This window comes from Dendrobates tinctorius, unplaced genomic scaffold (genome assembly GCF_039654945.1).
Source record: "Dendrobates tinctorius isolate UK_male_01 unplaced genomic scaffold, ASM3965494v1 ptg000065l, whole genome shotgun sequence".
NCBI classification, from domain to species: domain Eukaryota; kingdom Metazoa; phylum Chordata; class Amphibia; order Anura; family Dendrobatidae; genus Dendrobates; species Dendrobates tinctorius.
In genome coordinates this window covers 29,176,052-29,200,244 of record NW_027361733.1, presented here as the reverse complement: position 1 = coordinate 29,200,244, position 24,193 = coordinate 29,176,052, and the positions used below count along the sequence as shown (strand labels likewise).

Below are 24,193 nucleotides of genomic sequence, written 5' to 3'. Positions count from 1 at the left end.
AAAAAAGTTAAAATACGCGTAAAAAAATTAAAAAAATTAAGATAAAAAAACAACAACATTATTTACCTCAGTTCGCTGATGATGTGAGGGGGAGCTTTCAGAAGAAGACATTCCTGCGGCCTGGCTTGCTGGTCTACTCTGCTGCGCCCTGGCAGGTCCTTCCTGAAAGGATCTGCAAGTATAAAGACACTTGTTAAGCTACTATACAAAGGATATTAAAAGCTTTCAGGCCTTTATACTTACTGAGAACAAGGTTGTATGGCGGTTCTGCTGCTGCCTGGCGGTTCTGCTGTGGCCTGGCTGGTCCTTCCTGAACGGATCTGCAAGTATAAAGGCACTTTTTCAGCTACTATACAAAGGATATTAAAAGCTTTCAGGTCTTTATACTTACTGAGAACAAGGTTGTATGGCGGTTCTGCTGCGACCTGGCGGTTCTGCTGTGGCCTGGCGGTTCTGCTGCGGTCTGGCTGGTCCTTCCTGAACGGATCTGCAAGTATAAAGACACTTGTTCAGCTACTATACAAAGGATATTAAAAGCTTTCAGGTCTTTATACTTACTGAGAACAAGGTTGTATGGCGGTTCTGCTGCGGCCTGACGGTTCTGCTGCGGCCTGGCGGTTCTGCTGCGGCCTGGCGAGTTCTTCCTCAAAGGATCTGCAAGGAAAGAGAATTTTAATAGCATAAAAAAAACCTTCATTGCTATTAATGTGTTTAAATTCCCTGAAAATCTCTCACTGAGAGTGTAACCACACTGTGATTGCAGGTGTGTAATTCCTAAGTACACTCACACTTTGTGTTTGCATGTGTGTAATTCCCTGAAACTCTCACCGAGAGTATACCCAAGTGTTTGCATGTGTGTAATTCCCTGAAACTCTCACCGAGAGTATACCCAAGTGTTTGCATGTGTATAATTCCCTGAAACTCTCACCGAGAGTATACCCAAGTGTTTACCTGGTATTAAAATGATACTACAGAGAGTTTTTAAAAATAGTTTTTATTAAAAAAATTTTTTAGTTTTTTTTATACAAGTAGGAGCTACTCTGCTCTTTATTTTAAATACCACAATAAATGAAAATTAAAAAACAGTGATATACAAGAGAAACACCACATACAATACACAACACAATCACAGCACAATTGCAAACATTATAATAACATTCAGTACACATGCAACAGAAAAACAAGGTATGAAAAAAAAGCATAATCAAAATACACACACACACAGACATGCAACACTGGGAGGCAACGAACATACATGCAGGAAGGCAGACCACACACACACAAACACTCAGGCCACACACACAGGCAGACAAGCCACAGACACACACAGACATGCCCCACACAAATAGTTTTAATACTCACACAATTGCAGGCTTTGGTGGCTTGGTAGCAGGCCTCTCCATCCTGACTTGGTGCTGGGCAGCTGGGCAGGTGCTGGCAGGCCTCTTGCTCCAGGGGTCTTGCAGCTGGGGTATGGCAGGCTGGCAGGCTCTCTCTCTTTCTTCCCAGCTGGGGGTCTTTCTGCTCGGCAGGTGCTGGCTGGCTGGCTCTGGCTCTGTCTTCAGTCTGGCTGGTGCCGGATGTCAGGGCCCAATGATTAATTAGCCCACCTTTATATTGTTTTGGGACTGTCTGGAAAAGTATCTTTTTTTCTGAGCATGCTCAGTGCGATTTAGCGGATTCCGCTGGTGGATTCCGCAAAATAGCGGATCCCGGCGGATCCGCCTCCCATAGGCGCCCATTCTACCGCATGGCGGATCCACCGTTGTCCGCCATTTTGACGGCGCCAAAAAACGTTGCAAGCTCCGTCCACCTCAGACAGAATCCGCCAGGAATCTTGCGGATCCACCGAATAGCGGACGTAACAGACGACCATCTGCCAAAATCCGCCACTAATGTATCTCAATGGGAAAATATGGCGGATCCGCTACAAGAAAAGCGGATCCGCCATTTTCAAATTTTGGTGGATTTTGACTGATGGTGAAAAACTGATGTGTACACGTACGCAAGACATTAGCGCTGGTCAAATGGTCGACTCAACTGTTATGGGATTCCTATAGATACTATATAAGGCTGGGTATTATTTTATTAACATTTTATTCACTTATTGCGCCATTAATGCACAGCACTTTACAGACATCTATATCGTTGTCCCCATTGGGGCTCACAATTTAAATTTAAATTCCCTATCAGTATGTGTTGAGGGAGGAAACCGGAGAACCAGAAAAGACACCCACGTAAACACAAGGAGAACATACAAACTCCTTACAGATGTTGTCCTTGGTGGGATTTGAACCCAGGACCTCAGCATAGGAAAGCACAGATGAGCGTATGAAAAATCCATCTTTTATCAAGAAAAAATGGCCATCCGGTTGTCAACTGTTTTATATATCAAAAATTTTAAATAATTTAAATACTGTTTTCTATTTTAGGCTAGTTTCACATTAGCGTTTTTTTGCGCAGCGCATCGTGCGAAAAAAAAACGCAAAGAAAAACGCAAAACAAACGCGCGTTTTTTAAACGTCATGCGCATGCTGATGCGTCAAAAAAACGCAGCGTTGCTTGCGTTTTGCATGCGTTTTTGCATGCGTCTGCGTTTTTTTATGCACATGCGTTTTTAGGTGTGACATTTTTTCCATTGTCTAGAGAACATTCTAGACTTGTTTCACTCAAAAACGCATGCGTAAAAAAACGCAACCGTGCGCAAGACCATGCGCACGCATGCGTTACCATAGACTTCAATGTGTTGTTTTTGCGCATTCCGTGCGCAAGCGTGCGCATGCGTTTTTTTGCCGAGACAGGGCGCACCAAAAAATCCAACATGTTGCGTCTGGCGCACCTGGCGCAAAAGACAAAAAAACGCATGCGCACGAAAACGCAAGTGTGCGCAAAAACATGCGCACGTCATGTTAAACATAGGTGCGCAGTGCGCATGCGCACGGGTGCGCACGATGCGCTGCGCACAAAAGCGCAAATGTGAAACCGGCCTTAATAATTGCAATGTATCCACAAAAATCATGTTGCCATTCAGATGTCCATATGGCATCCGTCTTTTTAAAGAACCCAATGGGCGAGAGTTATCCAAACGATGGATCAGACTAGTGTATACTGCGATATTTTACACCGATATATAGTGTATAATGTATAGCGTATAGAGATTTGTGTTGTCCGCATGCCATATGTTTTAATACAGAAACAGCACAGAATTGTATAATACGCTTGTCTGAAAAAAAAACCCTAAAACTAGACACAAATGAAGCATCCGTTTACACAGACCGACCTGGGGAGCAAAAGGACCACAGACTATAATAGTTATATTCTTGTAGATAGGGGGCAGTATTAAGCCCCTTTCAAACGTCAGTTTCTCCAGTATGTGTGGTGACAGTTTTCTCACGTACTGGAGATACTTACACATGTAGACCCCCTTAAATCTATGGGCTGCTCACATGTCCGTGTGTTCGCATAGACCCCGTGTGACCCAATCACAAGTGGACATGTCCGTTTTTTTCTGGAATCATGGACGGCACTATGTTCTGCACACGTGCACAGTGATGACACACGAATAACCATATATCATCTTTGTGACACATACCGGAATGAAATGCTCCAGCGGATGTGAAAAGCAGTACATTCATCCATTCGCCGCCTGGAAACAGCATCAAGTTTTCTGTTTTTCCCTGTCGCTCATTAAATAAATAATGAAATAAAAAAAGGCATGGGTTCCCCCAATATTTTAAGACCAGTGCAAATAAAGCAGACAGCTGCAGGCTTCTATTATCAGGCTGGGACTATCCATAGTTATTGACCCGTCCCCAGCCAAATAATAGAAGCCCACAGCCGCCCCAGAATTGGCGCTTTACCCAGCTCATCCCGATTGCCCTGGTATGGTGGCAATCAGGGTAATATATGGGTTTAATGACAGCTGTGATTTGTCAAAAATCACAGGTACCATCAAGACCTGGTGTTAGGAATGGAGAGGTGTCAGTCAGACACCCCCATTACTAACCCTTTAAATAAAAATCATTAAACACACACACACACACACACACACAGAAGTCCTTTGTTTTTTATCAGTAACGTGACCACTCACCACTAGTGTTGAGCGATACCTTCCGATATCGGGAAATATCGGATTGGATTGGATCGGACCGATACCCAAAATCGCCGATTCCGATACCGGAAACCAATGCAAGTCAATGGGACAAAAATATCGGAATTAAAATAACCCCTTTCTTTCCTTGTAGGTTAATTCTACATAAAGGAAAACAACTAAGAATAATGTAGAATTTATTGGGGGAGCTGGAGGAGACATTAAAGGCATAGAGGTTTAGCCCAATCAAATGGAATAGCAGGCATAATTCTTTTTTTTAAGACCTTCGGAGTTACAAAGATATTGACTATGTTAAAGGGGTTGTGTAGCAATAGAGAGAGACGTTCAGAAAAGGCACATGTTGGCGGAGTGTTGGAACGGAGTGCTTCATCTAGCTTGGAGGTTGACTGGGCCCCTGACCCGGAGGACACGGCACGGAAGCGGGCTCTTGTGCCACAACAGACTGTGAGTAAAGCTTTGGAACTACATGCCCTGGTGTCCTCCACTTATTCCTGCGTCAACCTGCCCGGCACTGCTACATCCCCTGCGCCTGACACGACACCATCTATGTGTCACTTCACCTACTCTGCCCTGGGACTACAGCCCTGCATGTGGAGGAATATAACATCATTGCTGCACCACACGATCTGTCCCAGAGGATCTGTCTGCAGCGTCGGCTTACATCTTCATTGCCGAACACCACAGGTGACGTCATGACTAGAGTTGAGCGAAATGGGTCGAAAAAATTCAAAAGTCGCCGACTTTCGCCCAAGTCGGATTTCATGAGAAGAAACCCGACCTTAGCGTGAGGTCGGCCACGAGGTCGGCGACCATCACACCAAAGTCGCGTTTCAAAAGATGCTTTTGCGCCCTTTTTCAGCCAATCAGGAAGAACGGACACTGTGGGCAACGTGATGACATAGGCAGCGGTTACCACCATGTTTGTGAAGGGCACGCAAGTGATTGGCTTGCTTTGTGTGGCGTCACAGTGGGTATAAAAGGGCGTGCACGCCGACCGCCATGTTACTTATGCTGATCTCAGAATAGGGAGAGCTGCTGCTGATTCTGTAGGGAGAGCGTTAGGCAGGGAAGAAGATACCAAAAACTACTTCTGCTGCTGCGGGCACCTGTATGCACAACAGACTGTGAGTAAAGCTTTGGAACTACATGCCCTGGTGTCCTCCAGTTATTCCTGCACCAACACACTCAGCACTGCTACATCTCTGTGCCTGGCACTGCACCATCTACGTCTCTTCACTACCTCTCCATCTACACTGCCCTGGGACTACAGCCGTACCTGTGGAGGGCCACAACATCATTGCTGCACCACACCATCTGTCCCAGAGAATCTGTCTGCAGCGTCGGCTTAACATCTTCATTGCCGAACACCACAGGTGGCGTCACGAATCATTCACTTATAAACTTTAATCATCATCCACACGTTCAACATTCCCCCATTTTACAATGGACGTCCAGGGCCACGGACCGGGTCACAGCTACCGTGACATCTCCCATTGAAATCAACGGGCCCGATACCGAGTACCCCACCAGCCCTGGCGGGCGATCCAACTTGGCGGAAATACATAACAGAACAGGTTGTCCGGGCTTTTCACATAATCTCAGTGCATATCTAGGCTGCAGAATGCTGACAATAAGTAATTTACCTTCTGTGGCTAGTCTGCACGGTTTCCAAGATATCATCTCTTGTTTCTAAGATAAACGTCCAGGGGGGGGTGTTCTGGCATTGAAATGAGAACTTGTTGTTTCCTCCTCCCTCACTAGTTTCACTTTCCATAGATCACTGTTCAGCATGTGTCTGGGGGAGGAGCAGCTGGGTGGTCTGCTCGCAGCCAATCACAGCCATGCCATTAGTTAACATGCCTACATGCCTAACAGGATGTGCCCACACTTCTTAGGATTCCTCATTGGCTGAATCAAATCAAACTGGCTCATAGCATTATGGGAACTTCCGATTCCGGTATTCGATATGCAAAAAGTATCGGAACTCAGTATCGGAATTCTGATACCGCGAATATCGGCCGATACCCGATATTTGCAGTATCGGAATGCTCAACACTACTCACCACACCCTCTGGAACACACTGAGAGTAGCGAGAGAACCAGCAACAGTGACGTTATTAATGTTACGGCAAGTCACAGCTATCGGTTATCATGGTAACCTCTGTGTGAGCTGGCCAGCTGTGAATTGCAGTGAACTCTGAAGGGTACCGCATTTCACCGATGACCACCTCACACAGTGTCCTCTACCTGTCCTTTGAGTATGAGCAGGCCATCTGTGATCTTCTGTAACTTTAGAGAGTTCACGGCAGTTCACAATGGTGGATCACACAGAGGTTACTGGTGACATCACGTGACAGATTTCACCGCTCATCACAGCCTCTGGATGTAGCAGAGTCGGGATCGTCGTGAGGCCTCCATATGGACTTCAGCGGACCACTGTGGATTATCCTTTTTTGGTATTAAATGGGTAAAAGAGGGAATATGTCGGGGGAGTGCTTTTCACAAATAATGGACTTTTGTGTGTGTATGTTTCTTTCTTTTGACTACGGGGTTAGTAATGGTGGTGTCTGATAAACACCTCCATTACTAACCCTTGGGCTTGATGTAAGCTGACATTAAACAGCTGACTTGAACCACAAAACCATTACCTTGATTGCCACCGCACCAGGGCAATCGAGAAAAGGCGATGCTAAGCACCAGGATGCGCCATTTCTGGGGTGTCTGAGGGACGGTCTTATTTGCCTTGGAAGGGACCAATATCCAAGGACCTTCCCAGTCTATTAATATCAGCTGCAGCAGTCAGCTTAGCCTTTGCTGATTCTTAAAAATAGGGGGGTCACAAACATCATTTTTTTAGGGTCTCCCCCTTTTTAATAACCAGTAAGGGCTAAACAGACAGGAACTTCTGACTGGATATAAGGCAGCCGACGCCCTTCTGAGTCGCTGGTGATTTCTCTGCTGGATTCTTGGAGTCCAGCCTGATTCCTGCTTCCCAAAGATAAGTTTTTGCTCTGCTATTGAACTTATTAGTTTTGTTTTGTTTACTTCGTTTTTTGGAGTTCAGCCATCCCCGGTCGGGGGTGTGCTGAGTTTCATTTTTGTCTCTGATCAGTTTGTCTCTTTGCTTTGTCTTCAGAATTCACCTGAGTGCTGATATAGTCATTTTGAAGTCCTAGCGACTTCAGGGCCTGTTTTTCCTATCAGACGGTTGGGACATTTTTTACTAGGGTTTTTGACGGATTGCAGACAGCAGCTTTTCTATCCTGTCCTCTTTAGTTAGCTTGGGCCCCATCGTTTGCTCAACCTATCTTTCTATCTGTGTTAGTGTTTTCATCTTGCTTCACCGTCTTTATATGTTGGGGGCTGCCTATTGCTTTGGGGTCTGCTCTGGGGCAGTTTAGATTTCCCCTTTCTTTCTTTAGGCCTATTTAGTTCTCCGGCTGTGATCGAGGGGTCTAGGGCATCATAGGAACCCCCCACGGCTACTGTTAGTTGTTGTGGATAGGATCAGGGGTCTGCAATCCGATAGCTACCAACCTCTCCGGTTTTCTGGACATGTATTTTTGTTTTTTCCTCCTTCGGTGACTCATTCATAACAGAATCACCAGCCATACCACAGATCCTAGGATACTCAATAGCAGGAAAGAATTGTTAAAAAAAAAAAAAGAGAGAGTTTGTCAGAATTTTTTTTTTGTGTGTATATTTTTTCCTCTATTTCTCTGAGGCCGTAGGGGGAATTTTTTTTTCTTGCTCAATGGAGATGAAGCAATTGTCTGATCGTGTGGAGCAGCTCGCTGCTGAAGTGCGGGGAATTTCCGCCTATCTTGCTCATTCACATGCTGCTGAACCAAAGATCCCTACTCCTGATGTGTTTTTTGGGGATCGGTCTAAATTTTTGAATTTTAAGAATAATTGTAAATTATTTTTTGCCTTGAAGCCTAACTTAAAATTGTCATCTCTTTGCTGCGCGGCGATCCCCAGGATTGGGCGTTTTCTTTGAAACCTGATGATCCTATTCTTACTAATGTGAACGCATTTTTTCAAGCCTTGGGGTTGTTGTATGATGAACCTAATGCTATTGATCAGGCTGAAAAGGCCCTGTTGGCATTGAGCCAGGGTCGGGATTCTGCAGAGTTGTACTGTCAAAAATTCCAAAAGTGGGCGGTCCTTACTACCTGGAATGATGTGCCTTGGCAGCTCTCTTTCGGAAGGGTTTGTCAGAAACAGTAAAAGATACTATGGTGGGATTTCCTGTTCCCTCTGGTCTTGACGATTCTATGTCATTAGCCAATCAGGTTGATCGGCGTTTGCGTGAACGCAAAACCGCACGAGAGGTGTTGCCACCTGTTGAACAAATGTCTGAACCTATGCAATGTGATAGAGTTTTGTCTGGGGCGCAACGTCGGGAGTTCAGAAGGCGTAATGAGCTGTGTTTCTTCTGTGGTGATGCCTCGCATATTATTTGTCTGCCCTAAACGAGAGAAACATTTTGCACACACATTTGCTGTGGGTGTTGTTCAACCTAAGTTTCTTCTGGCAATTACTCTGATCTGCTCCCTGTCCACATTTTCCGCTAAGGCTTTTGTGGATTCAGGAGCAGCTCTGAACCTGATGGACTTGGATTTTGCTAAGCGTTGTGGATTTCCTATGACACCTCTGCGGATGCCTATCCCTTTGAGGGAATATTGATGCTACTCCTTTGGCGAAGAATAAACCTCAGTTTTGGACCCAGGTGGTAATGCGGGTTGCCCCAGACCATCAAGAGAATTGCAGATTTTTGGTGTTGCATAATTTGCATGATACCATTGTTCTGGGGTGTCCCTGGTTGCAAATCCATAATCCAGTTTTGGATTGGAAATCTGTGTCTGTGGTGAGTTGGGGTTGTCGGTGTGCCCTTAGTGATGCTCCTGTTTTCTCCACCTCTCCCCAGTCGCATGATGTTCCTGACTATTTGGCTGATTTTTATGATATATTTAGTGAGAATGAGTCTGCGTCTTTGCCTCCTCATAGGAGTTATGACTGTGCAATTGAGCTGAGCCCTGGGTGTAAATTTCCCAAGGGTCGACTTTTCAATTTACCTGTACCCAAGCACGAGGCTATGCGATCCTATATTAAGGAGTCGTTGGAGAAGGGTCATATTAGACCATCCTCTTCACCCTTAGGTGCTGGGTTTTTTTTCGTCGCTAAGAAAGATGGGTCATTACGGCCTTGTATTGACTATCGTTCCCTCAACAAAATTACTGTTAAATATCAGTATCCGTTACCCCTGATTTCTGATCTATTCTCCAGAGTTAAAGGTGTTTGCTGGTTTACAAAGCTTGACCTCAGGGGGGCGTATAATCTTATTCGCATTAAGCATGGGGATGAATGGAAGACGGCGTTTAATACTCAGGAGGGACATTTTGAGCACCTGGTGATGCCTTTTGGGCTCACTAATGCCCCTTCTGTCTTCCAGTGCTTCATGAATGATATTTTCCGAGACTTGGTGGATAAATTTTTGATCATCTATCTGGATGATATTTTGATCTTTTCCAAGGATTGGGACTCTCATGTGGAACATGTTCGGACTGTGTTCCGGATTTTGAGGGAGAATTCCCTGTATGTCAAGGGATCGAAATGCCTTTTTGGTGTACAGAGGATTTCATTTTTGGGATTTATTTTGTCTCCGTCAACTATTGAAATGGACCCGGCCAAGGTACAGGCCATTTATGATTGGGTTCAGCCCACTTCTTTGAAGGCCCTCCAGAAGTTTTTGGGTTTTGCTAATTTTTATCGTAAATTTATAGCTAATTTTTCTGGTATTGCCAAACCATTGACTGATTTGACTAAGAAGGGTGCTGATATACTGAATTGGTCTCCAGAGGCTGTTTCTTCCTTTCAGGAGCTGAAGCGAAGGTTCACTTCTGCTCCGGTTTTGCGGCAACCTGATGTCTCACTCCCGTTTCAGGTAGAGGTGGACGCTTCTGAGATTGGTGCAGGAGCTGTTTTGTCCCAAAAAGATCCTGTAACATCTAAAATGAATCCCTGTGCTTTCTTTTCCCGAAAGCTCTCCCCATCCGAACGTAACTATGATGTGGGGAATCGGGAACTGTTAGCCATGAAATGGGCATTTGAGGAGTGGAGACATTGGTTGGAGGGAGCTAAACATTAAGTCGTGGTCCTTACTGACCACAAGAATTTGATTTACGTGGAATCGGCCAAACGCTTGAATCCTAGACAGGCTAGGTGGGCCTTGTTTTTCACACGCTTTAATTTTGTGGTCTCTTTTCTTCCGGGCACTAAGAATGTCAAGGCAGACGCCCTCTCTAGGAGTTTCTTTGCTGATTCTCCAGTTGTGACCAAGCCTGCTACCATCTTAGGTGAGGGGGTAGTTCTTTCTGCCATCTCGCCCGATTTGAGATGTGCTCTGGAAGAGTTTCAGGAGGACAAACCTGAGCGTTGTCCCATTGGAAAATTGTATGTTCCTGACCAGTGGAGGAAGAGTGATGTCTGAAGTTCATTGCTCTGCATTGGCTGGTCATCCAGGTATTTTTGGTACTAGAGATTTGGTGAGCCGGTATTTTTGGTGGCCCGCCTTGTCTTGTGACGTCAGGAATTTTTTGCAGTCCTGTGGGACTTGCTCTCGGTCTAAACCTTGTCCTCGCTCTAGTGGGTTGTTGATGCCTTTGCCTGTCCCCAAAAGGCCATGGACCCATATTTCAATGGATTTCATCTCTGATATGCCGGTCTCTCAAAGAATGACTGTTATTTGGGTGATTTGTGATAGGTTCTCTAAGATGGTTCATCTTGTACCACTCCCTAAGTTGCCATCTTCCTCTGAGTTGGTGTCCCTGTTTTTACAACAGGTGGTTCGCTTGCACGGGATTCCTGAGAACATTGTATCTGACAGAGGAGTTCAGTTTGTGTCTAGGTTTTGGAGGACTTTCTGTTCCAAGCTGGGAATTCAGTTGTCCTTCTCCTCTGCGTTTCACCCTCAGACCAATGGGCAGACGGAGAGAACAAACCAGACTTTGGAGTCGTATTTGAGATGTTTTATTTCTGCTGATCAGGATGATTGGGTTTCATTTTTGCCCTTGGCCGAATTTGCTTTAAATAATAGAGCTAGTTCTGCCACTTTGATGTCACCTTTTTTTTGTAACTTTGGGTTTCATCCTCGATTCTCTTCAGGGCAGGTGGAGCCTTCTGCCTGCCCAGGTGTTGACACTGTGGTGTAGAGAATGCACCAGATCTGGGACCAAGTGGTGGATAAGTTGTCTCTCTCCCAGGAAAAGGCCCAGCGGTTTTCCAACCGGCATAGGACCATTGGTCCCCAGTTTAAGGTGGGTGATATCGTTTGGTTGTCATCAAAGAATATCGCTATGAAGGTGGCTTCTCCAAAGTTTAAACCTAGATTTTTTGGACCTTACAAGATTTTGGAGATTCTTAATCCAGTCTCTTTTCGATTGGCTCTTCCTGTTACATTTAAGATCCATAACGTGTTTCATAAGTCTCTGTTAAAGAGGTTTGTTGAGCCAGTAGTTTCTGTGGTGGCACCTCCTGACCCGGTATTGGTTGAAGGTAATGTGGAATATGAGGTTGAGAAGATACTGGATTCTCGCCTGGCTAGACGGAGACTCAAGTATTTGGTTAAATGGAAGGGTTATGGCCAGGAGGATAATTCTTGGGTCCCTGCATCCGATATTCATGCCGAAAGATTGGTTCTTGCCTTTCATCGGGCCCATCCTGATCGCCCTGGTGGCGTGGATGAGGGTTTGGTGACCCCTCCTCAAGGGGGAGGTACTGTTGTGAGTTCACTTTCCCCTTCACCGTCGATGTCTGATGAACTCCCTCTTCTGGTGAAGGAAGGTAGTGAGGCTGATTACCAAACACCTGAGCTGGTAGATGATGACTGGGTAGCAGGAACTTCTGACTGGATATAAGGCAGCCGACGCCCTTCTGAGTCGCTGGTGATTTCTGGTTGTCTGTTACCTGTATGGATGCTGCTCAGTTCCCTGCTCCGCTGCGTAGCTGCACATGTGTTGTGATGTCTTTGCTCTGCTGCATGACCATCCGCATGGGCGGTCCCTGGCTACCTCTGTGGAAGCTATCCGTGGGTTGCAAGGTCCTCTGCAGCTGGTACATGACTTTCCACGTGTGTCAAGGCTTGCAGCCACTGCTAGGTGCCCTAAGCCTCAGTTCCTGTGCTGTCTGTGCTGTAATGGTTTCTGTTTGTGCTTAAGGTGCGTGGCCACACCTTCCCTGCTTATAATAGGGTTAGTGTGCACCTGAGTTGCTTTCCCCAGCCTATTGCTGTGGGGCAGCTCCTACATAAAGTTACTCTTTCCTGTTGGGCATTGCCAGAGCTTCGCATTAAGTTTCTGAGTCTTGCCATGTGTGTTTGGTGTTCAGTTCCTGTTCTGCCTGCATTCAGTTCTAGGAAAGCTGATACCTATTTTTCATCCTGCTCTGGGGGCTGAGTACCCAGATCCGTTCCTGTTCATGTCCTGTTTTTTCTGCCTGCTCTGGGGGCTGAGTACCCAGATCCACCTTTCCTGGAGGCTGCATATCCAGGCCTGTTTCTGTTGTGTTTTGTTTCCTGCATCCCTGAGGGCTGCATTCTCGGGCCTGAACCCTTGATCCTGTATCTGTTCCTGTACCTGACCCTGTCTGAACTGTGTCCTCTGTGTTATGTTCATGAAATCCCTCTGTGTCTGGAACCCTGTACCCAGTGACAGTGAACTAACCTGGGTTCTTCTTTTAAAGATGGAGCCCGGTGTTTTTGCTAAGCGTTTACTATGCTGTCCTCAGCCTGCTAAGCGTTGCTAACTCCGTCCGACCCCGGTCCAATCCGGCGGGGCTTGCACCATCCCACTTGAGTTCCTTCCTTGGTCTGATGCCCGGAGTCTGGCGACCGCTGTCTGGTTCCCAGAGCCCGACCACCGCTGCCTGGTCCTGTGCCATCTGTGTCCCAGCCAATGTCCTGGGCCGCCACGCCGGTGTCCCGATATCATGCCTGTGTTCCGATGTCCTGCCTGTGTCCTGATGTCCAGTCTGTGTCCTGATGTCCAGCCTGTGTCCTTATGTCCTGATGTCCAGCCTGTGTCCAGATGTTCTGATGTCCAGCCTGTGTCCTGATGTCCAGCCTGTGTACTGATGGCCTGCTTGTGTCCTGATTTCCAGCCTGTTTCCTGATGTCCTGATGTCTACCCTGTGTCCTGATGACCTGTTGTCCAGCCTGTGTCCTGATGTCCAGCCTATGTCCAGATGTCCTGATGTCCAGCCTGTGTCTAAATGTCCTGATTCAGTACAGAGTTTGTTTTCTGCTGTCTTCTTTTTGGACTGGTCATGCGGGGGTTAATCCCCTCTGCCTCGTTCTGGAGCTGGCTGGGCTATTTCAGTCCCCTGCAGCCTGCGGGCCAGCGTCAGCTATACTGCAAGCTTCCAAGCTAGTCCCTCTGACCTGTATTCCTTTATTGTTCCTCCTGCCCCTGATTACCTAGACTTGTGTATGACTTGGCTTGATCTCTAGACTCTGCTTCTGGTTTTTCCGTTTCTGATACCACACTTTCCGACTAGATTTTGACCCTCTGACTTGTATTCTGACAACGGCTTACATCCTACGTTTCTGATACCAAGTTCCTGCTAGGTCCTGACTTCTCATTCATCCCTAACTATGCACTTGCTGTCTCCCTTGGTACTTCTGCTCCAGACAGTTGCTGACTTCGGCTAGTCTGACCACACTTTCATTACCTGTGACACCTGTGCTGTTGCTCTGTATTACTACACTGTGTGTGTGTGCAACCTCTCTTCCCTCACCATCACCCTCTGGTGGAGGTTGCGCTGTACTTCGCTGCAGCAGCACGTTACACTGATGTCCTGCCTGTGTCCTGATGTCCAGCCTGTCTCCTGATGTCCTGTTGTCCAGCCTGTGTCCTGGTGTCCTGATGTCCTGCCTGTGTCCAGATGTCCCGATGTCCTGCCTGAGTCCCAATATCCTGCCTGAGTTCCGATGTACTGCCTGAGTCCCAATATCCTGCCTGAGTCCAAATGTCCTGCCTGAGTCCCGATGTCCTGCCTGAGTCCCGATGTTCTGCCTGTATCCAGATGGTTCCCCGGGATTTACCCTGTGATTACATCTGTCCTGGGTCGGTGTCTGATGTTCTCCTGCTGAGCCTGTGCTACGCCTGAGGCCTGAGAGAAAGGCCGTCCTAGTATGCCCGTGCCAGATGACCCTGTACTGCATCAACCCGTGATGACCCCTGCCATAATCTGACGTCTGTCCGAGGTCGGTGTCTGTTGTTCTCCTGCTGAGCTTGCGGTATGCTGAGATCTGAGAGAGAGGCTATCCTAGGATGCCCGTGCCAGATGATTCTGGACTGCAACAACCCATGATGACCCCTGCCATCATCTGAAGTCTGTCCGAGGTTGGTGTGTGATGTTCTCCAGCTTAGCCTGTGCTACGCCTAAGGAGAGAGGCCATTCTAGTATGCCCGTGCCAGATAACCCTGGACTGCATCAACACGTGATGTCCTCCTGCTTTCGTGTGTTACCCAGAGACATGTACCTTTTCTTAATGTGCTGAATTGGGAGCCTGGCATAGTTATGTTCTGTTTATGTACTGTGATTTTCTTTAAGAAAACTTTATGGTTCTTCATACCTGAAGTTGTGCGGTGTTATCTAGTTCTGCTTGTCGCCATCTTGTCCACATGCTCAGCTGCCACAGACCCTGCTCGCTGCCCTTCCCTAGTCTGGGTTGGTCCAGGTTACCCTTCTGTAGTCTAGTGGGTCCACATTCCGTTCCCACCTGGGCACTCGCCCCACGTCGTCGCGGTCAGGTGACGTGGAGGCGTCGCCTGGGCCGCGGTCGCAGTCATAACACATAACAGTGCTAGACTGGATAGGGTTTCTGATGTTTTGGTTCTGCATGTTGAGGGTAATGATCTTGGGGTTCGCCCTTTTAGGGATTTGGTAAGGGATATCAAGCATGACTTGTTACACCTTTGGATGTCGTTTTCAGGTATGACCACAGTTTGGTCAGAAATTGTTCCACGTAAATGCTGGCAGAATGCAAGGTCAGTGGAGAAGATTAATCAGGCAAGAAAAAAAGTTAATAGGGCGGTGTCCAATTTTATTTGTGGGAATAGTGTGGTTGCAGTTCGTCATTCTGATATAGAGAAAATGGAGGATGATTTCTGGTTGGTGGGAGGAGTTCATTTAAATGCAGTAGGCAATGATCTTTTGGGCGCTTGGATTGCAGGAAGGAATTGAAAGGGCAATAATATTTCGGTGTAGGGTGGTCTCGAGTATTTGAGGTGGTGAAAAGCAATCATTATGGCAGATGGGGGGTCCTTGACGTTGGTTATAAATTGGTCTGGGTGATCCATTGGGATATGGATTCCGAAATTGGAAATAAAAAATGGTTCTTTGATCTGGTGACTTTTGGGGGGATTTACACAATGGATTGTCAGATTCCCGGGAGTTTGAGTGGACAATGAAACCCCTGGGGTTATGGTGCTCTCAAGCCAGTGGGGTAAAGGCTCGAAGCAATTTATGGTCTATTTCAATATGTTCATGTTTTTATGTTTTGGTAATCACCAGATTTTGGGTGGTTCAAAGACCCTCCCAGTGTGTTATATTATCTTGTGTTTTAATACTGTATGTTTGTTTAAATAAAGGCTGCTGTGTTCAAAATTATCCAAAATTAAGGTATCAGCGTTTTACTTTAAGGGGTCATATTTGGGGGAAGTTATTGTGCAAGTAATTTAGGGTTAAAACATGGGGTATCCCACCAGAAATATCGACAATACCAGTGTCATGTCTCCAGCAAAACAGGCTATAAATGGTGCTTATGATCAGTGTGGGAGGACTGAGGAATTTAGATCCGTATACCTATGTTAATATTTTCTTTATAGATGATGTTACACATATAGGTCATTGGGTAAGATCTGTTTTGCATCCAGGAATATTATTCTGGTATTTAGAGATTAACTGATGATTTATAGCAGTGGGTGAGATCCTGAGTCATGCTATAATCACAATCTTTATGTTGGCTGCTCTCAAAAGTTCCACAGAAGCTGACTGAATCCCTCTAGAAGTGGGAGTATCTATATTTGGCAGTGAATCTAGTATTTAAAACCATTTACTACCTTTAAACTCATTTTAAAATTTAGCCCTTTAAATTAACATAAATCTGCAGATAATCGCAAGAAGCTCCATATTCAATGAATATTCTGCAAAAACGTCAATATAGTCAATGAATATTCTGATTTACCACTAGTGAGGCCCCTGCCACACCTGCCATGATGTCACTGCAACCACAGCGATGATGTCACTTTATGTGAGAAGATTACCCAATCAGAACTGTATATTGATACACGCAGCACCCCAAGAATAGACTTTATTAACCATGTTATCCAACATGGATATTCCCTTTCTGAATACAGTCTGTCCTTCCACAGACAACAGCAGGGATCCAAAATATCTTGAAATTCATTAGCCCTGATGCAAAATCAGTAACAAAGCGCCTAAAAACACATGTAAGTAAAGCAATTGATACCACATTAAAGGGGTTATCCAGGACTATATTAATTTTGTACTGTGTGCCTTACAGTTTCTACCTACCTGCCTGTTGTTACTGGTGCCGATCTCTGCCGGCACAACGCACAGAGGGGTAACAGACCACTCCTGTCGGCGATTCTGCGAATTCCACTGATGTCACGTCAACAGAGCAACAGCTTCTCTTCTGCTCTGTTCACCTAGCATGACTGGCTATGTCATGCTGATTCACAGCCGGCTCCCTGCTGCTTAACTGCAGGAGGCCAGCTGTGAATCAGCATGAAATTGTAAGTCATGCCCTATCGACTGAGCAGCCCAGAACAAGAAGAGCTGTTCTGTTGAGGTGGAATAGCTGAATCACCAGCAGAAGGAGCAGTCAGTGCCACTCTGACTCAGCACTAGGTGGAACAGGCACAGGGCCGGATTGGCCATTTGGCAATTCTGGCAAATGCCAGAAGGGCCTGTCTGGTTATGGTCTGCTTTGGCTGCTACATTGTTAACAGAATTGGTGTTCTCAAGACACCCATACTGTTAAGTCACCAAAAATCCATCACTTATCCCAGCCGGTCACGGGAATCATTAATCATATTGGTAATGTAGTAAATCTTGCTTTCCTCCATCCAAGGTAATATTAGTAATATATTTCATCTGGTGCTTGGGGATGGGAATAACATGGGTCTGTGTGATTTAAAATGCCAGGGCTGAATTTCAGTCCCAGTCCATACCTGTTGGTTAGTTTTTTGGCTTATAGTAAAAAAAAAAGAAAAAAAAATGAATAAATAAATCTAGTCCTGGATAACCCATTAAGGAACAGACTTTTTAGTCTTGGGTGAAACTGTCCCCTTTAGGGATTATTGACTTGTTGTGTTTTTGCTGCTTTTTTTCCATGCGTGTTTCAAGGGTAAAAAATGCTGCACCTTATTCCACCAGTAAAGCGAATGTGATTGCTGAAATGTCATGCACAAGTGGCTTATTTTTTTTTCCTTGCAGATTTAACCGCTTCCCGACCGCCAACGGTAGATAAACGTTGGCGCTTGCTGGGCTTTGTGCAGTGCCAACGTTTATCTACTGTCGGCGGTTTTGTGCCCCCCCCGAACCCCAACATACCTTATAATGCAGGGATCCTGGCTCACAATGCTTGCTGCGACCCCCGACCTCATCGAGACCTGATTGGTTCAGGTCCTGATGACGGCAGCGTCACAGAAGCCAATGAGAGAGCTCACTGGGAAAGCTGCTTGTTTCCCTGCGATCTGACTCATTGTAACGCGACAGCTGTGCCAGGCAGCGATCTTGTCACACAGTAACACTGCTTCTCCTCTGATCATCTGTCAGTGCGAGATCAGAGGAGAAGTGGCGTTACTATGTGCCAGGTATCGAACTTGTCACACAGTAATGTTGCTTCTCCTCTGATCTCCTGTCAGTGCGAGATCAGAGGAGAAGTGGCGTTATTATGAGTCAGATCGCAGGGCAGCGATCTTGTCACAACAAAAAAAAGTAAAGAAAACAAGCAGGTTCGCAGGCTAGGGGGCTAGGGTAAGGTCTAGGGTTAGGGCTAGGGATAGGATTAGGGCTAGGGTTATGGTTGCGATTAGGGTTAGGGGTGTGTTGAGGTTAGGGTTGTTGTTAGGGTTATGGTTGGGATTAGGGTTATGGGTGTGTTGGTGTTAGGTCTGTGGTTAGGGTTATGGTTAGGGTTGGGATTAGGGTTAGGGGTGTGTTGGTGTTAGGGTTGGAATTAGAATTGGGGGTTTCCACTGTTTAGGCACATTAGGGGCTCTGCAAACGCAACATGACGCCCGCAGACCATTCCATCAAAGTCTGCATTCCAGAACGTCACTACTTCCCTTCCGAGCCCCACTGTGTGCCCAAACAGTAGTTTTCTCCCACATATGGGGTACCAGCATGCTCAGGACAAATTGGAAAACAACTCTTAGGGTCCAATTTCTCCTGTTACCCTTGTGAAAATAAAAAAAATTGGGGGCAAAAAATCATTTTTGCGGAAAAAAAAATGATTTTTTATTTTCATGGCTCTATGTTATAAACTTCTGTGAAGCACTTGGGTGTTCAAAGTGCTCACCACACATCTAGAATCATAGAATCGTAGAGCTGGAAGGGACCTCCTGGGCCATCTGGTCCAACCCCCTGCTCAAAGCAGGATTCACTAAATCATCCCAGACAGATGTCTGTCCAGCCTCTGTTTGAAGACTTCTATTGAAGGAGAACTCACCACCTCTCGTGGCAGTCTGTTCCACTCATTGATCACTCTAACTGTCAAAAAGTTTTTTCTAATATCTAATCTGTGTCTCCTCCCATTCAGTTTCATCCCATTGCTTCTTGTCTTTCCTTGTGCAAATGAGAATAAAGATGATCCTTCTACAATGTGACAGCCCTTGAGATATTTGTAGACAGCTATTAAGTCTCCACTCAGTCTTCTCTTCTGCAAGCTAAACATTCCCAAATCCTGCAACCTTTCCTCATAAGACAGGGTTAGCAGACCGGTCACCATTCTGGTCGCTCTTTTCTGAACTTGCTCCAGTTTGTTGATGTCTTTTTTAAAATGTGGCACCCAAAACTGGACACAGTATTCCAGATGAGGTCTGACCAAAGAGGAGTAGAGGGCAATAATGACTTCACGTGATCTAGACTGTATGCTTCTGTTAATACATCCTAGAATTTCATTTGCCTTTTTTGCTACTGCATCACACTGTTGACTCATATTCAGTCTGTGATCTATTATACCCGTCTTTTTCACATGTGCTGTTGCTGAGCCATATTCCTCCCATTCTGTATATTCTTTTTTCATTTTTATTGCCCATATGTAGTACTTTGCATTTTTCCCTGTTAAAACCCATTCTGTTAGTTGCTGCCCACTGCTCCAGTTTATTTATATCTTTTTGAATCCTCTCTCTCTCTTCTCTAGTATTAGCTATCTCTCCAAGCTTTGTGTCATCAGCAAATTTAATCGGTTTACCCTCAATACCTTCATCTAAATCGTTGATAAAGATGTTGAACAATACAGGGCCCAGGACAGAGCCCTGTGGTACCCCACTTGAGACATTCTTCGAACTGGATGTGCAGCCATTTACAACCACTCTTTGGGTCTGATCACTAAGCCAGTTATGAATCCACCTAACAGTTGCCTTGTCCATTCCATACTTAGCCATTTTTTCAATCAGGATTGTGTGAGATACTTTGTCAAATGCTTTGCTGAAGTCAAGATATACTATATCTACAGCATTACCCTGATCCACCCAATCAGTGATTCTGTCATAGAAGGAAATTAAAGGGAATCTGTCACCCCTTTTTTGTGACATCATATAATGATATCATTCAATTGTGTGTCACATAAGGATTCTCTTAGTACTTTTGCTTCCCCCTTAACCCGCACCTTTCATGCATAAATACCTTTTTTATATCGGTTCAGATGTATGTAAACTGCCGCTGTCCGGTCCGATGGGCGGGGCTTATTCAACTGCTCCCCCCCTCCCTGTCTTGCTCTACACAAGAAGAAATGCGTAGAGCAAGACAGGGAGGGGAGGAGCAGGTGAAAAAGCCCCGCCCAGCGGACCAGACAGCGGCAGTTTACATACATCTGAACCGATATAAAAAAGGTATTTATGCATGAAAGGTGCGGGGTCAGGGGGAAGCAAAAGTACTAAGAGAATCCTTATGTGACACACAATTGAATGATATCATTATATGATATCTCAAAAAAGGGGTGACAGATTCCCTTTAAGTTAGTCTGACATGACTTATTAGTTACAAACCCATGCTGACTCTGTTTAATCACTTCATTCTTATCCAGGTACTTACATACATGTTGTTTAATAATTTGTTCAAAGATCTTTCCTGGTATAGAAGTCAGACTCACCGGCCTATAGTTGCCTGGGTCCACCTTCTTCCCCTTTTTGAAGATAGGAACAACATTTGCTCTTCTCCAGTCTTCTGGGACTTCTCCTGTTCTCCAAGAATTTTCAAAGAAAGATTATGGAGAGGGGTTCAAAAATTTCTTCTGCTATCTCCTTCAGTACTCTTGATAAGTTCCTTAAGGGATCTAGTTTCCAAAATGGGGTCACTTGTGGGGGTTGCCACTGTTTAGGTACATCAGGGCCTCTCCAAATGCGACATGGCGTCCGATCTCAATTCCAGCCAATTCTGCATTGAAAAAGTCAAACGGTGCTCCTTCCTTTCTGAGCTCTGCCGTGTGCCCAAACAGTGGTTTAGCCCCACATACAGGGTATCGCCGTATTCGGGAGAAATTGCACAAAGAATTTTGTAGTTCATTTTCTCTTTTTACACTTGTGAAAAGAAAAAAAATGGTTCTGAATTAAAATGTTTGTGAAAAAAGTTAAATGTTTATTTTTTCCTTCCACATTCCATTCTTTCATGTGAAGCACCTGAAGGGTTAATAAACTTCTTGAATGTGGTTTTGAGTACATTGAGGGGTGCAGTTTTTATAATGGTGTCACTTTTAGGTATTTTCTGTCATATTGAGCCCCCAAACTCACTTCAAATGTGAGGTGGGCCCTAAAAAAATGGTTTTGTAAATTTTGTTGTAAAAATGAGAAATCACTGGTCAACTTTTAACCCTTATAATTTCCTAACAAAAAAAAATTATGCTTCCAAAATTGTGCACAAGTAAAGTAGACATGTGGGAAATGTTATTTATTAAGTATTTTGTGCGATATGAATCTCTGATTAAAGGGCATAAAAATTAAAGGTTTGAAAAATGCAAAATTTTCTAAATTTTCACCAAATTTCGATATTTTTAACAAATAAGCGCAAGTTATATCTAAGAAATTTTACCACTATCATGAAGTACAATATGTCACGAAAAAACAATGTCAGAATCAGCAGGATCCGTTGAAGTGTTCTAGAGTTATGACTTCATAAAGTGACACTGGTCAGAATTGAAAAAATTGGCCCGGTCACGAAGGCAAAAACAGGCTCTGGCGCGAAACGGTTAAGAGTTGTTTTTTTTAAATCTTCAACATTTTAATACTTTCAGCGTTTTTGCAGAGAAAAAAGCAAGCTAAAAATGAGCTAAAAGCATACCTAAAACCTTGTAAAAAATGAGCATGTTTGGTTTGTGGTGGAGAAAAATCTGCTCCAAAAACTCAATGTGTGCACATAGCCCTAGCGGAAACCGAGTTCTATGTCTCCAGAATATGTCCACCTGAGATTAATCGCAAGTTGCTGCCATTTTAATCTTGTGCTTAATGTGTTATGGTCCAACCTGACTGTACTTCATTACGATTCAGCGTGGAGTATGGCTGTTTCATGGAGCGATGATTGACAGGCCTGTTAGTATTCCTAGCTTCCATAACGGTGAACAATGAGTTTACAGTTGTGTCCTACCGCAGAAAGCCTTGTAGATCGGAACTTCTGTGGGGCCTCCATGTAAGTACATAGGAGAAGCTATGATACTAATCGCTGCGCTCGGTTGCTGATGCTCGTCTTATTTAGTCAAGCGTTCCCTAAACTGAGCAACCAGCGAGAGCTGATGGTGAAGAAATCTTCCAACCCATTATTCTGACTTGTTTACTAGTCATCAGAACATTCTGTACTACATGCTACACATAATTCTTCATTCTGTACTTATTCGGGAGTATTTTCTGCTCCCGAAATATCTCTACTCATGTGCCACAAGTCCTTGTGTGTCAAAAGTTGGCCATACAAAATTGCTGCCCAAAACCAAACCTTTCCCTTGGACCGGATGACCTTCAGGTGTGAATTGGAGTGTCCCTATTCACAATTGAGAGTCATCCAGAATAGATGTTGGATGAGAGAAGGGTGGGACATGTTGGATTCCAATAAACCTGATCCATTTGTTTAGCAGGTACCAAACAAACATATTAGATGTAAGTCGGCTGAATCCGATAATTTTAGTGGACTTAACCAAACATCTGATATGAGCAACCATCAGTGTATGGGGCCTTCTGACTTTCATTGTAAGAGTAGGTTCACACAACTGATTTCTTCACGCTGGAAAAAAATGGTTCAACTATTCTGATCAGAGTACCATCAATTTTTCTCAGATGGGAAGAGAAGAAAAAAAAAGTTTCTCCACCTTCTCCATTCTGTCAGTCCACGAAAGTCGGACCACATGCGAATGTCATCGGAGTGCGGTACAATACTTTTCACGGACTCATATTCTTATAATGCTGATTTTGATCAGACAGTTGGGTCAAAATTGAACATGTCTCAGGTTTCTTCATGAACCACTCGGGTCAAGGAAAAAAATTGGAAATGTGCACATCCTCAAAGTATATTATAGGTACGAGTGCTATCCATGAAAACCACAGACAACATTTGCAAGGAGTTTGTATGTTCTCCCTGTGTTTGCGTGGGTTTCCTCCCGGTACTCTGGTTTCCTCCCACATTCCAAAGACATACTGATAGGGAATTTAGATTGTGAGCATTGGGGATATTGCCAATAATGTTTATAAAGCGCTGTGGAATTAATGGCGCTATATAAGTGAGTAAAATAAATAAAATAAAATAAATAGCACTCGCATGAGAAAATCGGTCATGTGCACGAGTCCAAAGAAGATGCCTGGCGAGAGAAAGATCAGACCATTATTTTTTACATAAATGCATGTTTTTTGGCTAAAAAAGTTTGCAATCGCGTTTTAATTACAATTTTACACTTCTTGCCTTCTATAGCCTCTCTGTTGTCTGTTGCTGGCTGTAATATGAGTTACCTGAGAATCCGTCAGAGAGTAGTTCTGACAAATAAGTCATAAACTTTTATATTTTCACCTTTTGAGCTCCACTCAGCTCATTTCTGACCACAAAGTTCAACTCAACGTTCACGTTGTCAGAAATTAGCTAAAAGAAATTCAGAAAAATAAAAATAAAGCTATGTTCACAGAGAGTTTTTTGGGGCAGTCAAAAGTTATATATTTTTCAGATGGAAACCATTTTAGAAGTTTTGGGGAGTTTTTGGAGGAATTTGTCAGTTAAATGTTTCTGAAGAAATTTAGAAAAGTTTTCACGCTTCAAAGAGGTGACAATCTTTTTTCTTTTCCATTGTGTTTCTCCTAATCTTTTCAGGTTGAAAAAAAAATCCTTATATACACTGCAAAGTGGACTTCCCAAAGAAATGACTAGGAAGATGCAAAAGATGCAAACAAATTTCCCAAATGTTTCTGTGACCGTTAATTGTAGGGTGGCTTCAGTGGAGCATGGGTGGAGGATTTGCACAGTATTACCATTTCTCCTCCTGAGTTGACGTTTTCCGCTCAGTTCATGGGTAAAATCTGTGTTCAGTGAAGACAAATTTTCTCATTCCTGAGATAAGAGATGACAGTTGGTGCTTTTATAATTCTATGTAGGAAAGAGGAGGAGCTAGTGGCAGACATATTCTACTGCAAGTTCTCCTGAAACTACTGCTACAGTTTCTTAATAAGCACCAACTGTCATCTCCTATCGCAGTAATGGAAAAATATGTCTTCATTGAATATGGATTTTACCTGTGAATGCAGAGTAAAAGATGAGTCCAGAAGGAGAAAGAAGCAGATATATGTTACACAGTTGCTTATTCTC

General features: G+C 44.6%; 1 protein-coding gene across 5 annotated transcripts in view; it reads right to left on the bottom strand.

Moving 5' to 3' along the window:
* Nucleotides 1-24,193, bottom strand: part of OPRL1 (opioid related nociceptin receptor 1) — a 166,870-nt gene that overhangs the window by 93,456 nt on the left and 49,221 nt on the right. For 4 of the 5 annotated variants that reach the window (XR_012233185.1, XR_012233184.1, XR_012233183.1 and 1 more), the window contains exons 3-6: nucleotides 559-654; nucleotides 392-487; nucleotides 244-320; nucleotides 67-172 (exon numbers count right to left, since the gene is read on the bottom strand). The exons of the other annotated variant lie outside the window; for it this stretch is intronic. Coding sequence is in view for 1 of the 4 variants with exons in the window: in XM_073580865.1 (XP_073436966.1) it covers nucleotides 67-172; nucleotides 244-320; nucleotides 392-487; nucleotides 559-654 (375 nt within the window). In the remaining 3 variants the exon portion in view is untranslated. The remainder of the gene's footprint in view (nucleotides 1-66; nucleotides 173-243; nucleotides 321-391; nucleotides 488-558; nucleotides 655-24,193) is intronic. 5 annotated transcript variants of the gene reach the window in all.